Source organism: Scyliorhinus canicula, chromosome 16 (assembly GCF_902713615.1).
Source record: "Scyliorhinus canicula chromosome 16, sScyCan1.1, whole genome shotgun sequence".
Classification (NCBI taxonomy): domain Eukaryota; kingdom Metazoa; phylum Chordata; class Chondrichthyes; order Carcharhiniformes; family Scyliorhinidae; genus Scyliorhinus; species Scyliorhinus canicula.
The window spans coordinates 65,409,050-65,432,116 of record NC_052161.1 but is presented as its reverse complement, the minus strand read 5'-3'; the positions used below and the strand labels follow the sequence as shown (position 1 = coordinate 65,432,116).

General features: G+C 46.1%; 1 protein-coding gene across 13 annotated transcripts in view; it reads left to right on the top strand.

The window, feature by feature from the left end:
* Positions 1–23,067, top strand: part of pcdh15b (protocadherin-related 15b) — a 1,980,039-nt gene that overhangs the window by 1,819,672 nt on the left and 137,300 nt on the right. For all 13 annotated transcript variants that reach the window (XM_038773429.1, XM_038773427.1, XM_038773426.1 and 10 more), the window contains 2 exons: positions 1,496–1,605; positions 8,509–8,649. In XM_038773429.1, the coding sequence (XP_038629357.1) occupies positions 1,496–1,605; positions 8,509–8,649 (251 nt within the window). The remainder of the gene's footprint in view (positions 1–1,495; positions 1,606–8,508; positions 8,650–23,067) is intronic.

The window sequence follows — 23,067 nt, the reverse complement described above, 5'->3', positions numbered from 1 at the left end:
TACTCTAATCCTATTTTCCAGCACTTGATCCATAGCCTTGTATGCTATGGTGTTTCAAGTGCTCATCTAAATGCTTCTTAAATGTTGTGAGGGTTCCTGCGTCTACTACCCCTTTCAGGCCGCGAGTTCCAGATTCCCACCTTCCTCTCGGTGAAAACGCGTTTCCTCAAATCTACTCTAAATCCCCTGCCCCTGACCTTAAGTCAAAGCCGCCTGGTTACTGACCCCTCACATGAGAGGAAAAGCTCCTTCCTATCTACACTCTCTACGTACCTCATAATTTTGTACACCTCAACCATGAGGTGTACCAACTCAGCCTGCTCTGCTCCACAGAATATAACCCCAGCCTAAACAGCCTCTGCGCATAGCCCAGACAACGCCCTGGTGAATCTGCTCTGTATCCTCTCTAATGCAATCACGTCCTTCCTATAATGGGGTGACCAAAACTGCACACAGTACTCAACTGTGGCTTAACAAGCATTTTATACAGCTCCATCATAGCCTCCTTTCTGTTATATTCTATGCCTCAGCTAATAAAGGCAGGTATCACATAAGCCTTCTCAACCACGTTATCCATATGTGCTGCTGCATTCAGGGATCTGTGGACATGCACTCCAGTGTCCCTCTGGTCTTCTGTACTCCCTAAGACAGGGGTGGGCAAACTACAGCCCGCGGCCCGCATGCGGCCCGCCAAAGGTCTTTATGCGGCCCACCAAGTCATTAAAAAAAAAGAAATTTTTTTTTTAAAAGAATTTTTTTTTTTAAATGTGTTTTTTTTAAGGTTAATGGGGGGGGGGCTGTTGGGTTACTTACTGGTATAGGGTGGATACGTTGACTTGAGTAGGGTGATCATTGCTCGGCACAACATCGAGGGCCGAAGGGCCCGTTCTGTGCTGTACTGTTCTATGTTCTATGTTCTACATGAGGCGCCCAGAATCATAACCGGGTGAAGTAATTATTTTACTTAATATACTATGCGGCCCTTTAAAATTGTGAATTTCTGAATGTGGCCCTTGCACGGAAAAGTTTGCCCACCCCTGCCCTAAGATAAGAAGTAGGAACACATCTGCTTCCCATTATACACTCAGCCTGTTTTTCTCAAATCAGACAGGGTGTGTAATAAGTGCTGGTCCTTGACTCACTCCCCCATCTTATGCAGCCACCGAGTCTGGGAAGACCAAAGAAACCAGAATTTTGAATATATCTCGTCTCCATTGACAAAGACAAGCTACCAACCAGCACTGCCTATGAAGATGAGTAAGGTTTCACTTTATCCAAACTTTGACTTCTTTTAGAGTTCAAACTGATTTGACCACAAAGATAAATGAGCGTGCAATATATCAATCTGTTCTGATGAAAGACCAAAGTGAGCGCACTCAACTCATATATTGCTGAGCATATCCAATGTTTAACAATAGTTGTAAAAATCTTTCCCATGATTTTCATTGATTTGTTGCTACGTTGCTCAAATTAGAACATTTTTCTTGTCTTTCAGGCCTTCACCTGTAAGTGAAAGTGCCCCTATAGGAACTGAAGTTGTCACTGTAACTGCAGCTGCTATCAATCAAACTATAGTGTATTCAATTATCGCCGGAAATGATGGTGGTAAGCACATTTTTGAAATGAATAATTTTGCATAGAATGCGATTTTGAAGATTAGTTTTGTAATCTTTTGACTGCCTTTGTGAGATTGTACCTCATGATGAGCTATGTAACAGTTAACTTGATAAAAATATGTTTTAACATTTCTTACGTACTGGGGCATTGTCCAAAATCCAGCAGGCTGAAAGCTGGAATTAACTGAAAACCAAATATTTTTCTCTCCAGGGACCTAGGCGCCACTCCCTGAACAGAGTAAGCACAGGAATGAAAAAGTCACTCTCAGCTGATCCCAGAGGATGGAATCTGAGAGAGAGTTGCACACACACAAGCTGAATCTTGTGCAGTACTTTTAAGATCTGTTTTTTCCCAGCCTTAGGGTCCGAACGCAAAGGTGGCTGTTCCACCAATGGGATGGAGAAAGGGGTTCTCCTTGTGAGGGTCCCAGCAGCCATGGGGAACTCACCGTTAGAGTCAGTGACAGAGCTGCGTTACATGTCTTGCAAACGGAGCTCAGTCCATTAATTCCTGCCAACAAAACTGGAATCTACCTACATTTATTCTCACTAAGTCCCAGTCAAGGGATCACAGGACCAGAGGTGAGATTCCGCTGAGCAGCAATGGACCTCCAGCAATGCACCTTTATCAATTTCAGATCCGATCTCAGTCCCGCACTTTGTGACAATTGAAAACAAATGTCCGCCCCTCCAATCTAATGATGATAATCCAAAATCCAGGAAAATCAAAATGCAGCATGGTCTTGTTTAAGAAACTGCTGAATTCTGGACATTGAACCAGTGTTTATTTACTAATTGTATATTGTGAAGCTTGTCTGTTTTGGTGTATTCCCAGTGGTTTGCGTGTCATCTGCACAACTGTTTTAACATATACTCATTCCTCTTCTACTTTTCAAATTAATTCTTGGGGTGTAGGCATCACTGGCAAGGTTAAAATTATTGACCATCACTATTTACCCTCAAGAAATTGTTGGGCCACTGCAGTCCATGTAATGTAGAGGTACATCAACAGTGATGTTATGGAAGGAGCTCCAAGATTTTGGCCGAATGACAATGACAGATATATTTCCAAGTCAGAATGGTGTGTGAATTGGCATGTGGTACTGTTCCTGTGCACCTTCTGCCCTTGTTCTTCTGGGGGTAGGTGAGTGCGAGGATTATTGGCATATTGCTGAAGTGCATCTCAAATATGATACATACTGTTGCCACTGTGTACCAATTAATGTTTAAGGGGATGGATGGAGTTTCTTGACTGTTGTTGGAATTGCACTCATCTGTGCAATTGGAGAGTATTTCATCACATTCCTGACTTGTGCCGTGTGGGTGGTGGTCAAGCTTTGGGGAGTCAGGATGCTAGATACTCACTGCAGAATTCCCAACCGCTGGGTTGCTCCTGTCACCAAAGCATTTACCTGGCTGGTCCAGTTACATTTCTAGTCAGTACTGAATATTGGTAGAGGGGGATTCACTGATGATTATACCACTGAATATCAAGTGAAAATAATTAGATTCTCTCTTATTGAGAATGGTCATTGCCTGGCAATACAACACTAACAATCAGTGTATTCTTCACACCACCATATCCTCTCCAAAACAGTAGAATGCAGCTAGTTGGAGAATTGTCTCTGATCTGTCTCCTAATCAGTTCCTTTTATTATGTTTATTCACTGCCACAGGTTCTGACTCATAAAGAAAAGGCAATGAGCAATCACTGGCCACATCTAAAATGAAGGCAACAGAAATACCCTGAAGATCTAATTTTAGTTCTAATTTAGTTCAAATGCCAAATCTTAAACATGCATTCATATGGGCACATGTACATAGTTAATGATGCAACATGATCTGCACTTACATACGGCTTTACAGGAGCAATTTTAATAGTGCATTAAATTTAAAGTTCTTTGTGTGATTCACTTCTATTACTGTTCAGTGAATGGCACTATTCTTTCTAATAGAAGCTATCTTTCATGCATACACATCAATGTTTAATGTTACACGAGTGTGCAGTCCAATTGCACAGAAACATATAAAACAAATTAAACAAAACAACTTTAATAATATATAGGTTTATAAACCTGATACAAGACTCGGGAGCGTTGAATTTTGCATGAAACTACCTCTTGCATCAGATTCATGAATGGCTTGCAATAATGGCCAATTTTGCGATTTATTGTTGCTATTTACTTCTGCTTCTGCCATTCTGCCCAGTTTCCTTTACATTGGAATGAATGGCATATGAGTTTTACAGCGAATGGGGGATCTGCTCCACTAGATTATAGCCTAGGTGGTGAAAATGTACATTTACTACTGTGTATTTCTACTGATATTGTTTCTCTGTGATCCCTTGACAAAATCGCTCACCAATATCAGTGGAAGCCTGAGAACAAATGAGGAGTTTAGGCTGAGTAATACAATTTTATTTTTACTTAAAATAAATTGGGAGAATTGTTTAAAATCTTCATGGATCCCCTCTGCCTTAATATAAAATTTACCCAATTTTGATTTCAACTGAATGAAAGTTGACAGGATTGATTGGTTGGAGGGAAATGGTTGCAGTGGAGGATGGGGGGGGGGGGGGGGGGGGGGGGGGGCAACAATCAACAGGCTAATTGCTCTGCCATATTACTGCCCAGACAGTGAAGACAAATAATACTGCTGTACATTTGACAAGCAGTTTCTTATTTTGAAAGGTTATAGGCCTGGGGATAAGTTACATCACATTCTCAAGGGAGAATTCCTAGGTAAGAGCATAGATTGGTTGTGCGCACAAACAGGTGACATTTTCTTGAACTGAAAAGCAAAAAAATAATGTTTCCTGATGGCACACCCTGTTAAGGCAACAAATAGGGCCATAACAAGAAGGACGGCATTAGATTGACTGATCTCATCCTGAAGTTGGATCTTGGATGTTACAATTTATCTTAGCACTCTCGGGTAGTAGGAGAGGAATTAATCAAGATTGCTACTCCTGATCACTGCACCACCTCAGCAACCCCCACCCAACCCCACCAGAAATTTCTGATTTTCTGTGTACGTTTGTCTTATTTGGTAATGGAGGCATTCATAGCAAATCAGCTGCAACATATGTCTCATTTCTGATTGGCACCAATTTATCAGCCTGTCACAGAATTGTTATGACGCAGAGCCCACCATGTCTCAACCGGCTCTCCAAATGAACATCATGGCTTAGTACCATTCCCCTGCCTTTTCCCGTACCCCTGCACATTGTTTGTGTTCAAATAATCATCCATTGCCCTCTTGGTTGGCTCAACTGCACCTGGCACCACCACGCTTCCTGACTTGAACTATGCGCTGTGCGAAAAAGCTTTTGCTCATGTCACGTTTGCTTCTTTAGCAAATCACTTCCATCTCTGCCCTCTCGTTCTTGGTTCATTTACGAGCGGGAACAGTTTATCCCTATCTACTCTGTCCAGCCCCCTCGTGATTTTTAACATCTCTATCAAATCTACTCTTTGCCTTCTTCTCTCTAAGGAGCATAGTCCAAAACTCCCCAAGGCAAATAGTCCCAACCTCTCCAATTTCTCCCCAAAACTGAAGATTCTCAACCCTGGTCCTGCCTAGTCCTGACTTTCCACAGCCCTCCTGTCGAGATGGGGAATGCCAGGCCCCCTATCCATCCAAAAAGGGAACACAATGAACTTATTTGAAAGCAACTCACATTTGCATGTACACCAAGAACACTGGATCAAACCTGTGCAGAGTAATCCACTCAGTTTAAAATTGCTTTCCACTCATATTTTTCCATTGGTTAGAAATGCATGATGGGCGCAAAGAGATGAGGTATTCCTGCTAATGAACTTAATCCAGCAATTGGCTGCAGATGACCTGGAGGTGGGCCAGAACGAATTGGCCCAGATCTGGTTTACGATCTTAGATTTTCCTGATATCATTGACTGTCTTCACCTTTGAATTTCCGTTGATCTTACCAATAACTAATCTAAACCTAATGATATTTCTCAATTGTTCTCCCATTTGAAGATGCTCCACTTACCCTACTGTAGATCTCAGAACTAGATCCACTGCTACTTCTTTCCTCGTTTGGCTGGAAACAATTGATCAAGAATTGTATACATCTCAAGAATTCCTTCCCCTCCTTGTCCTTTATAAATGCTTTCTTCAGCATTTTACTATAGGATAATGAAAGGTCCCCATTATCACTGCCTTATTCTTTTGACAAATTTTTGGAACTTGCCTGTTGATTTGCTTCATTATATTTTCCCCACTATTTGGTGATGTATAGCAGTGTTTGGCAAACTTTTTTTTCCCGGGACCCACTTTTGCCAACGGACCAACCTTTGGGACCCACACCGACTGACCTTTGTGACATATGCCAATTTGGCTTACCTTTAACGCGAAAGGTCCTCACAATCTCGCTCCAATCAGGATCCTTTCCTTAAACAGCTCCATCCTGCCTCTGAGCACAGCAGAAAATTATTATTCATTGAAAAGCTTTAAAACAGTGAAACCGAATAGCCGCTGGGTTGCCTATTTGAAAGGTTTATGCTCACAGGACTTGTTCATAGCACAAGGTTTCACTGCTTCTAAGCTAACTTTCAAATTTTTTTGGACACCTTGAATTTGACTCACTTGACCTGATCTTCACTGTTGTCAGTCTTCACTGCAGCTTACAGAGCTGTGCCATGGATATCTGGGCCGAGATTCTCCGTTCCGTGTCAGCTCGCTACTGCTGTTAGCGAACGGAGAATTTGACATGCCATTCGCTGGCGGCAGGATTCTCTGGTCCTGCCGCTTGTCGATGGGATTTCCCACTGAAGACACCCAACGCTGCTGGGAAACCCATGGGCAGGGATCTGCTGTCGTTAGGACCAGAGAATCCTTCTCGCAGCGAACAGCCGGAGAATTCCGGCCCTGGTGAAGAGCAAGCAGAGGAGCAACACCATCTCCTCAACCACATGCCTTTCCACAGGACAGAGGAGATTGACACAGAGGTCCATCTTGAAGGAGGCGATACCGCCAACATAACCTTTACAAGCACAGGCTCTGCTTTCTGGACATGTGTGAACACGAGTTGCTCAAGAGGCTGGCATCTCCTTGAGCAGCACTGTAGACTTGCTGAGTAAACATTGCCAGTGGCCGTGAGGGTCATTCCCCATTCTCTGCCTCACCCTGGAGTTGTGCACTTATTTCTGCAGGGTGAAAAGACAGACAGTGGACTTTTGCAGCCCCATTGCATTGGGAGCAATGCCGGAAAATGCAACAAACCGATCAAAAGTTAATTAGCTTTGGTGGGACCGGAAGATACCAGCAGGAGAGGCCGTGAACTTTCGCCCAGAGAATGAGGACTGTGAGAAATAGATTGTGTGGAGGAGATGGAATGACGCCAATTTTGGAAAATGACTTTGAGGCATGAATGCGAATATCAATGAGGTGAAAGTGAATGTGTGTTAGCTGTTCAGATGAGAATGTGCCTGGAGAGAGAGGAATGGGTGGAGCAGCAAAGAGAGTTGATTTGAGGAGTGATGTGCAGGAGAATGCTGGAGATGTCAGAGTGTGGAGATTGGCACCTGAAAGTGGGATGCCCTCACCTTTTCAACCCTGATGAGGTTGCAAAACCTCTTGGGCCACTGCAGGTTCAAAGGACCAGATTGCTGCTGTTCACTTTCCCGGCCACTTTAGTCCACACCTGCCTCATTTGAAAGGCTGGAATCGTCCCCTTGTCAATGGGAAATAGCATTTTGCTGCAGAACCTCAGACCCCGCAGCAATGCTTGCAGGAAAGATTTAGAAGCCACACAGACAAACTTCTCATGTTTGGAGACAGCAATATGAAAATCCTTGAAAATAATGATGCTTCAGCATGATGAGTTTTCTGTGCTTAGACCACTTGGCAGGTGATGATCAGAGACATTTAAAATCCAACAGGAGTTGAGAGATTGTAACCAGTTGCTTGCTGAGCCAAGCTGCTGGAGTCCTTCAGTGTTAAAACAGGAGTATGAGGATTTCTCATTCCTCAAAGGGATATAGAGATTTCAAAATTTTAGGAAAGGCAACAAGTCAGTCGAGTAGAATCGTATGTACACACGCAGGACCCGGTTAGGCTTCATGGGCTAACGGGGCAGTGTATACTCCTCGAGCCACATGGGGGCTATCAGCAAACCTGTCCTGTGTGCTTCATGCAGGATATTACAAAAATAGTCACTTGCAGGGCAGCATGGTGGCGCAGTGGATAGCACTGCTGCCTCACAGCGGCGAGGTCCCAGGTTCGATCCCGGCTCTGGGTCACCATCCATGTGGAGCTTGCACATTTTCCCCGTGTTTGCGTAGGTGCCATCCGCACAACTCAAAGATGTGCAGGGTAGGTGGATTGGCTACACTAAACTTCCCCTTAATTGGAAAAAATGAATTGGGTACTCCAAATTTAATTTTTAAATGTTTCCTTTCAATTCTTGTGGTTGCCAAAGCCTCACAGTTCAGCCGCTCTGGTCCCTGCCCGGGTTCCTTTAACCAGAAATCCTTCCTTTGACAGATATGAGCTGTCATCATGCTCTGCAATTAATCAGGAAACTTGGAACTGGGATGCTGAGTCCAAGAACAGTTGCAAAGGTGGTTTCATTGACAAGGTTGTTGACCCACTGCTGGTCCTCCACTGCAAGTTGGTCTATTCTATTGGATCCTACCCTCTTCCCCTCCCTTTATATTCAGCGGGTTCCTCCTGTTCTCTTACTGTGCAGCATTACTGACCTTCAAGCTCTTGATGATTTAAGGTGGAAGTTTGAGAATTTGGACTCCAATGATAAATTTGTGCTCCAATGATAAATTTTGTATCTTGAAACATCTTAAAACAAATGAAAAACATTTAATCTGCTGCTGTCTTCTTGTGCAAATAACATTTTAAGCATTTCCGGTTTCAGGGGTATTTAAGATCAACAATCAGACAGGAGTCATCACAACAAATAAAATGTTGGACTATGAATCCATAAAAGACTATGAAGTTAGAATCCAGGCAGATTCATTGCTGTTCTTCAGGTCAAACTTGAGGGTTCCTTCAAGAAGTAAGTCAAGGCGATTACATTTCTTTTTGTTTCTAACTGAAGCTGATTGCTGGATTGCATTTAAGCAGTCATAAAATGTGGAGGATAATTTTCTGAATGTGCACTTCTAATGTTCAGGTACTGTAGTTGACTTCTTGGTTGACAGGTGATCCACAAAATGTTCATCCTGTATGCTCCTCAGTAACACCAGGTGCTCCTCAAGCTCAGTTGGAGACTGGCTGACTGTCTTGGAAATCAGGCCTCAGGCTAGCATATTAGGCTGCTTATTTGTGTTTGTAAAGAGCCAAATGCCTGCTTCAAGCATGGGGGCATAGATATCTATTTCTTTCCTTTCCCATTATGGCGTGTTGGGGAGCATCCATATGGATACGTGTGCACCATATTGAGTGCATAGTGGGCTATAGTTAATGGTCAAAAACAAAAATGGGCTTTGTGTGGACAATGTTACAGACCAAATCATTGGTGCTCCCATTAAATATTGGCCCATAACACTCCCATAAACTTCCTTTAGAGACGACCAATTTGTCATATGTTCTACAATTCAGAGGAACCAAAATGCCGAGTTAGGATTATGAGCAAATCTCTGAAACTAATTCTGCGAAGAAACTCGCAAGGATCTGGCATTGCTTCCCAGAATGGTTATTGATCATCACTTCAGGATTAATATGTGTATTCACTTGAGAGAATAATCAAAGAAATTTAAAACCATCCGGTAGCATCAGCAAATTAGTTTGGAAGAATTAAGAATCGTACGCAACCAAAATGTAAAGGCTTTCTCTCTCCTCAGATGCTGCTCGACCTGCTGAGTATTTCCAGCACTTTCTGTCTGTATTTCAGATTTCCAGCATCTGCAAGGGTTTTGCTTTTATGTCAGTAAATCAGTCGTTTTCCAGGAGAAGGATGTTGCATGATTTGACCTTGCATAACACTGAAGGTTCAGTGCCATCACAAGTGAAATATCCTCCTAACAACTAGTTAAATATTGAAGTACAGTTCTCTGGTGGTCTTCAGTGTCTTGTACCTTTTGTTCAAAGCCTTTGAAAACTTTGCCTCGCCAAGAACTAAAATATTGGAATGATAAGCAATCCATGGAAAAGCTTTTTGATGATACTGTGAGTACAGCTTAGACTGGGAACTCTTTTCTTGTGCAGAGGCATTGAGTTTGACACAAGAAGCACATTTGTACATGATATATTACAAATGCAAAAGATTATGCAGCATGATCTGAGTTTTACATGTTTAGCTTTTATATTTCTAAAACATTGTTAGTTCATTTACTCAGCTCACTTTTGATTTTTTTGGGGAGTGGGAGGATTTTGTTTTACTTCAGAGTGGAATAGATCACATATTATTCCTCAGATGAGAGTACTAGCAGGAAAGTTCCCTCCAAACATTTATCAATGCTTTTAAACAGCTGCATGTAAAACAATATTGTGGTCACATTGATCTAGGTAGATGAAAAAGGATATTAGGTGAATCCCAACTGTTTGCAGCTGAATGATAATTTGTGGATTAGATGGAATACTGACCTATCCCAGCTCAGATAGATTTTGAATGTAAAAATAGTTTAGTTAGAAAACAGAAATGTAATTTCTAACATGGAGTTTCTTGACCTCCTTGTAAGGACCCTTCAAGGCACTTAATCTATGATTCTTTAAGAACATCTGCTCCTTCTTTCTTTCCCATCAACCTTATTGTTAGAGGCAAACCTCACTGATCTCCTTCTTCCCCCACTCGCACCACCTCAAGGGCAATTAGGGATGAGGAATAAATGCTGGCCTGGCCAGTAATGTCCACATCCCATGATTTAAAAAAAATCTAGCAATGCTCCTTTGAACTGTTATGGGAGCGGCATTTTCAGAACCCCAAAATGTATCATGGAGTTCAACCAACCTCTCCCTTTATGGATTGTTGCTTTTGAAGCACACAGCTTGTTCCCCAGGTGTGGTAGTACAATTATGGACACGTGGGGCGCGATTCTCCGCTCCCCAGGCCGGGTGGGAGAATCTCGGGAGGGCCGTTCTGGCACCCCTTGTGATTCTCCCCCCCCCCCCAAAATGGTGTGTCACATTTTGTGACACGGCGCTCGGAGAATCGCGGTCGCCGTTTTTCACGGCGACCAGCGATTCTCCGGCCCGGATGGGCCGAGCGGCCTGACGATGCCGACCTGTTCATGCCGGCGGCAACCACACCTGGTCGCTGCCGGCGTGAACAGCACATGACAGGTAAGTGTGGGGCCTGTGGGAGGCGGAGAGAAGAACGAGCACCACGGGCTTGCTCGGGAGGGGACAGGCCCGTGATCGGTGCCCACCGATCATTGGGCCAGCGTCTCTAAGAGACGCATTCTTTCCCCTCCGCTGCCCTGCAAGATCAAGCCGCCACGTCTTGTGGGGCAGCGGAGGGGAAGATGGAAACCGCGCATGCACGGTTGACGTCATTTAGGCGCCACCGGCCGCGTCATTCTCGGTGCGCCGCCTTGACGCAAGCGTCAAGGCCCGGCGGCCGAGTTTCTCCCAATGCCGCTCCTAGCCCCCGGGGGGGAGAAATAGGGGGTGAGGAGCGGCCTCCGACGCCGGCGTGAAACACTCCAGGTTTCACGCCGACGTCGGCCGTTGCGGAGAATTCTGCCCGTGGTTTTTAAAAACAAGACAATATTTATTCCATGAACTCAACTTAACCTTTTAAAACAAACATTGGATCTCTTAACACCCCTTACTTCAAAGATAACCCCGAAAATAATACAACAGAAGATAATCCCTCAAAATGTTCCTTCAAACCTCCAAAAGACTTAAAACCTTTAAACAGAAACAGATCAGGTTAAAGACATTACTATTATGAGTTTAAATCACCCAAATGATTCAGAGATGGTCTTTTCTGGCAGAGATCACCGCAGATCCAGCTTTGTTGCAAACACAGACACACCCAAGCTCTTTTCCTCAAACCGGCTTTCTCCTTTCAAATCAGCTCACAGCAAACCAGCCAGGCACTTTTCAGCTCCTCTCTCTCAAACTGAAACTAAACACTGCAAAATGGCTGAGCTAAAAACCCAGCTCCATCCACACTCTGACATCACTTCAGTAACATGAGCTGCTCCATTTCTTAAAGGTACATTGCTTAAACATCCATTTCTTAAAGGTACTCTCACATGACAGAACCCTGCCAGCAACCAACAAATGTCACACCTCTTTGCATTTACCTCCAGAAAGTGTATTTATTCATAAGGAAGGCCATTGTTTTGTATAATCTTCTGGTGGATTATGGCTTTGACTGAAGCTTGGTACACAGCTGATGACACCTTTTTTGCTTTTGGAAGCTGATTGTGCTTTACACCATTTGTCCTGTCCAAAGTAGCATGTCAGCATTTTGGCCCTGATCACCAAGTCACATTTTGGTTTCCCCATCTGCTTCCTCTCCTTTGAGCACCTCAGTTTGTTCCACCGCTCTTTTGAAAACCTCACTGTCTACTCCAGCATTGCTCCGCACCAAGCCCCTTCCAAATTACTGACCAAGATATCCTCCTTCCAGTCATTCACCATTTGACTTTGTAAATTCCAGTTGCCGAGTCTTTGAGGTTCCATTCACCATGACAGTTTATCAGCTAACAATTCACACTGCCTTATATCCAGCTTTGATATATTCTCCTCTGCAAAAATTCTCCACTGCTCCAGGATCATCTTCAGGTCAAGAGCTCCTCAGTGCAGAAAGAGATCGGGACGCCGTTTTTAAATGGTGCTCCGGTCTTTTGACCCCCCGACACGAGCCACTGATCACGTAATGCCCCAAGTCACCTGTAGGAGGGTGTGTCCTCGAGCCCCTTCCCCATTCACCCCGTATCCCACCTCACAAGAGCAAGGCACCCCCGAGCCCGATCTCCAGCATGGGCAAAATGCCAGCTGGACTCCTTGGCACTGCCAGCCTGGCACCCTGACAGTGCCCCTGCCAGCCTGGCACCCTGACAGTGCCCCTGCCAGCCTGGCACCCTGACAGTGCCCCTGCCAGCCTGGCAGTGTCACCTGAGCATCCTTGCAATGCCAAGCTGGCACCTGGGCGGTACTGACAGCATGTTAGGTGGAACTGCCAGGATCCCAGGCTGGCAGTGCCAAGGTGCCCGGTAACATCAGCAGAGCCAGGCTACCATCATGCCCAGATACCAGCCACCAGGGGGCCTCTGATCGCCTGGGACACCCTCCCAAGTGCCGTTCCGCCTGGTCACCATTTGTGGGGACCAGTGCTGAATGGCGCCTGGCCAGGGTCTCCTTGCTGAAGCCGGTAAATGCCAAGAGCCGGTTCCATCTGGCACCAGCAGAGTTAAGTGAATTTTAAAACTAATTGGGATAAAAATCGCATTGTGGACAGGATCCAGCTCACAACCTCTCGCAAGATCTCGTTACATCTTGAAAGGCGTAATGACCATCTGGAATCCCAGGAGAGGACTCTAGCAGGATCTACCAGCCACATCCTGTCCCGACTCAAGCGGGCCGTGGCTGGAAAATCACGCCCAATGTTTCTGGTTGATGACCGTTTGTCATCAGTTTTTTGAAAGGCCATTGACCTGAAATATTGGGTTTATATTTTGCAGAGTACTCTGTTCCTAGATCCTCCCCATCCCACCCCTGCACCCTGGATAAAAAAAGTTGGTGGGACTCCTGTTAACAGGAAGAATGACTGCACTGGTGACATTTAACAGCTGATTGTCATTGAATCGTCTATAGGCAGGATTACGAACATACGGACAAGGATCAGGAGTAGACTATTTAACCGCTCGAGTCTGCTCCACCATTTAATAAGGCGATGGCTGATCTGATAGCAACCTCAAATCCGTATTCCGCCATCCCCGCTAATCTATCATCCCCTTGCTTACTAAGACTGTGCCTTAAAAATAGACTTTTCTTCCACTGCCTTTTCAGGAAGATCCAAAGATCAATGATCGTGTGAGAGAAAATGTCTCTTCATTTGCGGTAGCACACTGGTTAGCACTGTTGCTTCACAGCTCCAGGGTTCCAGGTTTGATTCCCGGCTTGGGTCACTGTCTACGCTGATTTTGCACGTTATCCATGTGTCTGCATGGGTTTCCTCTGGGTGCCCCAGTTTCCTCCCACAGTCTAAAGATGTGCAGGTTAGGTGGATTGGCCGTGCTAAATTGAATTTAAGAGCCGTGAGGTGATGATGCAGCTGTACAAAACCTTGGGGTAAGAATTGTGTGCAGTTCTGGTGGCCGCATTTTAGGAAGGATGTGGAAGCTTTGGAAAAGGTGCAAAGGAGATTTACCAGGATGTTGCCTGGAATAGGCCTTACGAGGAAAGGTTGAGGGTGCTCGGCCTTTTCTCATTAGAACGGAGAAGGATGAGAGGCGACTTGATAGAGGTTTATAAGATGATCAGGGGAATAGAAAGAATAGACAGTCAGAGACTTTTTCCTCAGGTGAAACAACCCATTACAAGGGGACATACATTTAAGTTGAATGGTGGAAGATATAGGGGGGATGTCAGAGGTAGGTTCTTTACCCTGAGAGTAGTGGGGGCATGGAATGCACTACCTGTGGAAGTAGTTGAGTCGGAAACATTAGGGACCTTCAAGCGGCTATTGGATAGGTACATGGATTACGGTAGAATGCTGGGGTGTAGTTTAATTTGTTCTCAATCTAGGACAAAAGTTCAGCACAACATTTTGAGCCGTAGGGCCTGTTCTATGCTGTATTTTTCTATGTTCTATGTTCTAAATTGCCCTTAGTGTCCAACAAAAAAGGTTAGGTGGGGTTATGGGGATAGGGTGGAGGTGTGAGCTTAAGTAGGTACACTTTCCAAGGGCCAGTGCAGACACGATGGGCCGAATGGCCTCCTGCACTGTAAATTCTATGATTCTATGATATCAATACGACCCTTTATTTTTAAACAGTGTCCTTCCCTAGTTCTAGATTCTCCCACAAGGGGAAACATCCTCTCCACACCCTGTCTCGACCCCTCAGGATCTTATATGTTCCAATCAAGTTGCATCTACACGATTTTGGAAGGGACAATAAAGAGTCTATACCAAGTTACAGAGAAAAACAAAAGTTACTTTATTTAATACATGAACTATTATGAACTCCAGCAGTTCGCGACTGATTCTTCTACGGTCGGTGCCTCACTGGCCGACTGTATTTATACAAAACCACATGAACCTTTTTAAGGGTCCCCTGCCCCTTATCAGGGGAGCTCATATACTGCAAGCTCCAAGGGGTAGTGGATCACCCTTACCCCGTAAGACCCGTGCGGGACATAACACTCTTCTAAACTCCAGTCGACACAAGACAACTGACCCATTCCAGGTATTAATCTGGTAAACCTCAGTGAACTTCCAATGCATTTATATCCTCCCTCAATTAAATTGTCTTACAACACCAGGTTAAAGTCAAACAGGTTTATTTCGAATCACTAGCTTTCGGAGCACAGCTCCTTCCTCAGGTGAATCCTGAGGAGCTGTACTCCGAAAGCTAGTGATTCAAAACAAAACTGTTGGACTTTAACCTGGTGTTGTAAGACTTCTTACTGTGCTCACCTCAGTCCAACACCAGCATCTCCACATCAAATACTCCACACTGCTGATGTGGGCTCACTAGTGCTCTGCCTGCCAGGGACAGGAAGACCCAGCTCAAAGAACTGCTGACAATTGAGTAGCCAGTAAATTTGTAGTCCCAGCAATGCTAGCTGGGAGCAGTGGCTATATTTGGCACTACAGGCAGTCACCAACAGAGATCATTACTGATGCTCGCCACCAAGGCCTTCCCTCATGGCATGAGCTTCCCCTTCACAGGTATGAGGCCCTGGCACGGTAGCACAGTAGTTAGCACTGCTGCCTCACAACGCCAGGGATCCCGGTTTCGATTCTAACCTCAGGTGACCGTGTGGAGTTTGCACATTCTCCCCGTGTCTGCGTGGGTTTACTCCGGGTGATCCGGTTTTCATCCAAAGTGCAAAGATGTGCAGGTGAGATGGATTTGCCATGATAAATTGCCCCTTAGTGTCCAAAAAGGTTAGGAAGGGTTATTGGGTTACGGGGATGTGGTGGAAGTGAGGGCTTAAGTGGATCTGATAGGCTTGCCTCTGGTTCACTTCTGTGGAACCATAGCCTGGAAAATACTTTTAATTATATCAGTTGAACAATTCTTAATGTTTTGAATACAGTGGACATTTGTTACCTTGTTTATTTTAATGTTAATTTGTGTTAATGACTTCACTGGAATAATTGACAAGAAGATGTTAAACAAGCCCACTAAGTATTGGTCCTCAGTCAATTATAGCCTCCATTATCTTTTGTTTCCCTCTCACATTCCTTGTTCATTGAGAGGACAGACGTTTACATGGTTATCAATCTGCTCATGTTTCGACCAATGCTTGATGGCACCTAATCACTTGGTCTTGTCCCCTTCAAACTTGGTGTCTTCAATACAATGGAGCTTGATCCTTCCCCTGGTCAGCATAATATTTTAGAATTAAGCGCTCATTGAGATTTTTTTTCTTGCTACTTGTTTGATAATTTATCTACAAAATAACATTTTAATTTATATTTGCTGAATATAATCTAGGATGAAGAATGGTCTCAATGTTAACCATCCAAAATATTTGACCAGATCTTAAAATCTGTACTTCAAAATTGTACTCTCAGTCTTTGCAATTTCAGTGACCAATACTAGCAGCCTTTATATTGAACTTATTTCTGAATTATTTGCAAGGAAATATGAAAGGCAAGGAATGATATATTGTGAAAACTTCTTCACTCTTCTAATTTCATTGGAACAGGAATTTTGTGACAAAAAAACAATGTTTCAAGCAGCAAGAAAAATAAATCTCCAAACTGTAATCAGGAGAATAGTAACTTGTCTTCTTTATTGCTCCCTGCTGCCACCGCTCCCAGACATTGTATATAAAACGGCAGCTGAGCCAGCACACTAACTGCCACGTGCTGATTTAAGGAGCGAGAGTTTAATTATGTGAAATGCACAGCTAGGGGAAAACAACATTACGCAACGCAGCTTTAAATTTGTTCCACGTCTGCGCAAAAACTGATACTAGTTTTGGCAGGAGGAAAATGATCCAACATACTGGATCTATTATAGCTCTTTTGCCCTTTCATTCAAAGCTTTTACATTTTAGTATCATCCTCAATTCTTCCATCTCTTCATGAGCTTCAGTGGTTTATGTTGGTGAAGTACTGCACCTACCAGGGTGGTCTTCTAGCTCCTAGACCTAGTGGTCAGCCTTTACCAAATGAAGCCTATACAATGACTATTGGCAGTATCAGCACCCCCATCCGACTCCAAGGCTGCCAACAGGTTGCGTTCACATACTCATTTCCAGCAGGAATTACAGAACAATGACAGAAGAGGAAACACAATTTGATGTTTCTCGTCTTCAAGAATCCAGAGAGCATTTTTGTGCCATCCCACCTAAAGAGAGGTAAGTCTGTGCAGATTAGCAAATGAACAGAGCTTATCCACGATAAAATTAGCGTAGTTACATATCATGCGGTGCATTACTCTATTAGCAGTCAGGAATGGAGGATTGTCATCTTCCTTTATTTATGTATGATGTGGAGATGCTGGCGTTGGACTGGGGTGAGCACAGTAAGAAGTCTTACAACATCAGGTTAAAGTCCAACATGTTTGTTTCAAACACTAGCTTTCGGAGCACTGCTCCTTCCTCAGGTGAATGAAGAGGTATGTTCCAGAAACATATATATAGACAAATTCAAAGGTACCAGACAATGCTTAGAATGCGAGTGCTTAGAATTTGCAGGTAATTCAGTCTTTACAGGTCCAGAGATAGGGGTAACCCCAGGTTAAAGAGGCTTGAATTGTCTCAAGCCAGGACAGTTGGTAGAATTTCGCAAGCCCAGGCCAGATGGTGGGGGATGAATGTAATGCGACATGAATCCTCGGTTCCGATTGAGGCCGTACTCATGTATGCGGACCTTGGCTATAAGTTTCTGCTCGACGATTCTGCGTTGTCGCGCGTCCTGAAGGCCGCCTTGGAGGATGCTTACCCGGAGATCAGAGGCTGAATGCCCTTGACTGCTGAAGTGTTCCCCGACTGGAAGGGAACATTCCTGCCTGGTGATTGTCGCGCGATGTCCGTTCATTCGTTACCGCAGCGTCTGCAGGGTCTCACCAATGTACCACGCTTCGAGACATCCTTTCCTGCAGCGTCTGAGGTAGACAACGTTGGCCGAGTCACACGAGTATTACCGCGTACCTGGTGGGTGGTGTTCTCACGTGTTGTAACATGTTGGACTTTAACCTGGTGTTGTAAGACTTCTTACTTTATTTATGTAGAATCAGGAATAGATTTTTTAACAGCTTTCCTAAACTCAGGGTACAAACATTTCTAAGTGTCATTTTGGGCGCTATTGGCGGGGAGTTTCTCGACGGCTGCGCTGGCAAGATTGCAGCCCGTATTTAACGGCACTTAGTGCCGGAAATGAGTCCCCGTGCACTTCTCGCCATTACTGGCTGCCTCGCTGCCTGATTCGCCAGACTTGTGCCTCAGCGTCTCACCGCTGACAAGTGGGAACTGCTTTTAAATGCTCCCTCACCACCCACTCACACACACAAGCATGGCAGTGCGCAGACCGGCTCCTCGCTTTGGCAATACAAACTTGGCCAGGCTTCTCAATGCCGTTGATATGAGATGGGACACCTGTCTCTGGTCTCTGGAAGGGGGGGTGGTTGGCAGGGGTCAACCAGCAACAGGGCCACCGATACCGCCTGGGAGGTAATAGCAGCCACTGTCAGCATGACCAGGAGGACTAGCGTCCAATGTCGGAAGAAAGCCAACGACCTCCATTGAGCTGCAGAGGTAAGTTATCACCTTTCTCCTGGCATCAATTTCACCTGCACCCCTCAAATCACCAACCACACCCCCACCCCCTCTCACAAGCCACTGGCTGAGACCTCGCACCCTCCCGACATCCAATATTCATGCTTGCTCCTCAGCAGCTCAGTGCACCCACCAACACAATCCCTGCACATCCAGTTGTGGTATCCACACTCGTTACCTGCCATAGACTCACCGAGACATCAAGCTCGTGGTTCAGAAAGCTCTTTCTTTATCCCCACATGAGAACCCATAATATATGGGAAAGGGCCAAGATGGGAGTAACAGAGATCCGAGTGCTCACACCATGAGGAATAGGTTCTGGAGATCGCGGAGTTGACCGAGGAGAGGGCATTCACCAACAGCAAGGATAGCCTGCGCCACAGAGGTGAGGATCCACTGCCCTTCACCCAGATGACCTGTCTTAAGTGAGTTGTTCAGGTCAGACAAAATTATCCTTCCCTCTGACCGACCACATGTCCATTCTCTTGCAGGATCTCCATCTGACGGGATGGACCATCTGGAGTCATTCCTCTCCCGGCACCCAAAAGACCACCTCAGAGGAGAGCTCCGAGGAGACCACCATTGAGGTGTCACAACTATCACACTCACCTTCCAGCAGGACAGAGGCACACACCAAAAGTAGTGGACAGGCTTCTGGGCACAATCTGCTGACCAACACACAGTTGCTGTTGCACAGTCAACAGTCGGGGGTCTGCTGAATCCCAGTCAGATGCCGAACCTCTGGATAATGTTATCCCAGAGCTTATGAAGATGCTAGCACAAGGACATGAGATTTAGGAGGGGCTCATAGAATCCTTACAGTGCAGAAAGAGGCCATTAGCCCATCGAGTCTACACCAGCCCTTGGAAAAAGCACCCTACTTAAGCCCACACCTCCTTTTGGACACGAAGGGGTAATTTAGCATGGCCAACCCACCTAACCTTCACATCTTTGGATGTGGGAGGAAATCAGAGCACCCGAAGGAAACCCATGCAGACACAGGGAGAAGGTGCAAACTTCTGAGGCTGGAATTGAACCCGGGTCGCTGGAGCTGTGAGGCATCAGTGCTAGCCACTGTGTCACCCATAATGTCAGTGAATTTGCAGCAAGTGCATTGCTGATTGGAGGAGCCCCAAAGGCTATGGGTGCAGGAGATGATGCCAACAACATGTGGCACTGAGGCCAACACTGCTAGCGTGGCGACCACAGTGGAAAGCCTGCAGCACGAGGTCAGCATCTTGATTGGTGGTGTCCAAGGCATGGCTCAGTCTGTGATGACCATGACTGAGGGCCTCAACATCATGTCTCATTCACTGAGGGACATGCCCCATAAGCAGGTGGACATTGCTGAGGCACTGCAGAGCATGAACTAGTCACTGATGGACATGTCCCAGACGCAGCTGGACATTGCCAGTGCACAGCAGAGCATGTCCCAGTCACTGAGGAACATATCCAAGAGGCAGGTGGATGTTGCTGGTGCACTGCAGAGTGTGGCCCAGTCACTGACAGTGACACCGGTAAGTCAGCCTGAGCCCTCCAGCTCCAGGTTCTCGAGAGGACAAGGGAATCAAAGGCAAAGGGTGCAGAAAGCAGCAAGTTGCCTCCACCCCTGATTTGCATCCTGAGGACACACCTAGGCAGAGCAGTAGACCACGAAAGGTTAAGAATAGAGGATCACTGAGTGGGTACTGTGGAAGGGCAGGTCGGCAGTTTCTGTAGCGAAGGGGAATGGAAATATCTAATGTTCACAATTAAAACATGTTACACCTGATACATGTGGAGCCTCTGTCACGTTAATCTTCCCAGCTGCCCTGTCTACACCGCCACCTCCCTGTGCCCTGCACTTCCCCAGCCCTTGGGTGTTCCAAAATCAAATGCCCCCAAAGCAGGTCCCGGTCAGAGAATGGGTGTGAGCATGCTGTCAGGGGTCTGACTTTGGTATAAACTGAGGAGCACCAGAGCTTACCTCACGGCAGGTTATCATCACTCTCCTGCCTTGTGTGTTGACCCGCTGACAATGCCGACACAGGCCCATCATCCTGGGGTGCATGTAAACAGATCTTGGGAGGGTGGAACAGGGTATTTGGGGGCGGGGGTGGGTCGGAGGTGGAAGGTGGAGGAGGATCGAGAAATGTGAGGGGGGGGGAAGGAAGGAAATGAGCAGGGAGGAGGTAAGCTGACAAAGCCTTGTCCTATGAGGTATGGGTGAGGATGAGGGCCTCCCTGGCACTCCGGGTATTCCGGACCCTTGTTGCCATCTGTCCTCCATCTTCCACCTCCTCCTGCGGCCCCTCCCCAGTCTCGTCCACCATACTCTCCTGTCCAGCTCCTTTCCTGCTCTGACGGGGCCGCGTTCCCTCCTGCTTCAACATGTCGCCCTGCTGCTGTGCCAGGTTGTGGAGGGTACAGCAGACCACCACAGAGTGGGAGACCTCTGGTAGTGCACCTCCAGTGCAGTCCAGACATTGGAACCGCATTTTGAGCAGTTTGATACACCGGTCAATGACAGCACGGATAGCAACATGGGCCTCATTATATCGGTTCTCCAACTCAGTCTCTGGCCTCCACACTGGCATCATCAGCCATAACCTCAGAGGGAACCCTTACCGTCCAAGAGCCAACTCTTATCCTGGGGTGGTCCTCGAAGACACTGGGGATCTCTGGTTATCCCAGAATGTCGCTGTCATGCATGCTCCCTGGGAAGCGTGCACAAACCTGCATGATCTAGAAGTGGCGGTCACATACAAGTCGAACATTCAGGGAGTGTAAACCCTTCCTGTTAAGGAAGGGCACTCTTTGATGCCCTGGTGTGTGCAAGATGACTTGTTTAAAGTTAATATCGTCTGTGCCCGGGTATACAGGGCATCCCTCAATTCATGGATGCACTTGTGGGCTGTCGCTTGTGACACAAGTCCTTGTTCAAGGCCTGAAGTGTTCTGTGCTGTACTGTTCTATGTTCTATGAACCGGTTGCATAAAAGCTCAGTACTGAGGTGCCAAGTCTGCAAGGGCGTGGCACAGGTGCCGCATTGTCTCTTTGTTGAGATGGAATCTCCTTCGGCACATGCTGTCCGTCATCTCCTCAAAAGATCAACGATGCCTGTAAACTTTGGACCGTATCTGCCGTCACCCTCTGGGTTCCTCTTTGGCCTAATGGGATACCGGGTCTTCAGGGTGTCCGGTGGCCTCCTGCACGTGGGGTGCTGCCTCCAGCTTGAATCGACACTGCTGCTGCCTTCACTGGTGTCTGGGCGCATGGGCTGACACCAGCACCATGAGGACAGCCTCTGCAGGACTGCCATAATCAGTGTTATTGTTATATCTGTAAGGAAGGGGTAAAAAGGAGAGAGACAGACAATCAGTTACGGCTTCCACCCCAGGACCCCATCCTTATGCATCCCACCTTCTCTCAGAGTGTCAACCACCGAGCCAGTTGTGCTGGAGAACCTCGATCTGGACACTTACCCCCGGCAACAGCAGGAACCCCTAGATAAAAACCCCAGATCCTTACAGGGCACATTAGAGAGTCCGTGTTCAGGTGCCCTCCCCCAATCGACACTCTTCAGCTTTAGTCGCCAGGATTCCCTCAATGCTGAAGCTCAGCTCTTGGGTGTTTGCTTGTTGGCTGCTGCCTCTGTGGTGCTGACACTTCTAGGGTTTAGTCAAAATGTTCAGGCTTCAAAGTTTGATTGAAATGTGATGCAATAATCATCGTCTGAAACAAAGCAATTGTACCAACGAGGAGCCGCTTGAGAATAGTCTGTCTTTTAAATGGTCAACAATACCTTCATACAAAAAGAGGAAAACAAACGACGAAACAGTCCATATAACATACCAACCATTAACCAGCAAGGAAAAGGCACTGTGTTATACACACACAAACACCTTTTCACAACAAAATATTGGTACAAACACAAAACTACAACAGTTCAAATGTACAAAGAAAACCAAACACATTGTATCACCCCTCATAGTCCTCAACATAATGGAGGATACCCGCTGTTCGGTCATTGTCCGTATCAGTCTTCATTGTACATGCCTTCTTATACGGTCTAATTTCACCAGACACAGCTCAGTACCCACTTGTTCCACTGGCGATCAAGGTGCGGTAAAACAGCCTTGGCATCCTGTGCGTTCGACTTGCGGCGACGTGCTGATCAACATGCAGCACTCACCACACGTACAATAAACCCTCCAGCAATCTGAAAAAGCATTCCTTCGACACCTTCATAAAGTTGTTCACCTCTGATTTATCCGCCACTTTCTCTCCCTCCTGCAGCTCGCAGCAGTAGACTCCTGAATGGCAGATAAATGCACCAACCCAGAACACGTCGGAAGAGCAAAAGTGCTCCCCTTCCCCATCTCCAGCCAAGGCAGCAGACCATCTTACCATCCTCCTTTTCCTTACTCCAGGCCGCAAAAGTGAAGAGGCGACAGCCTCCTGCAGCTGCAAGCAGCAACGAGTAGGAAACACTGCTCATTCGGATCAATCCGCCTCTCTCACTCAGCTCCCAGCAGTAGACTCCTCAACAAGGAAAAAGTCACACCAATGCAGAATGCACCAG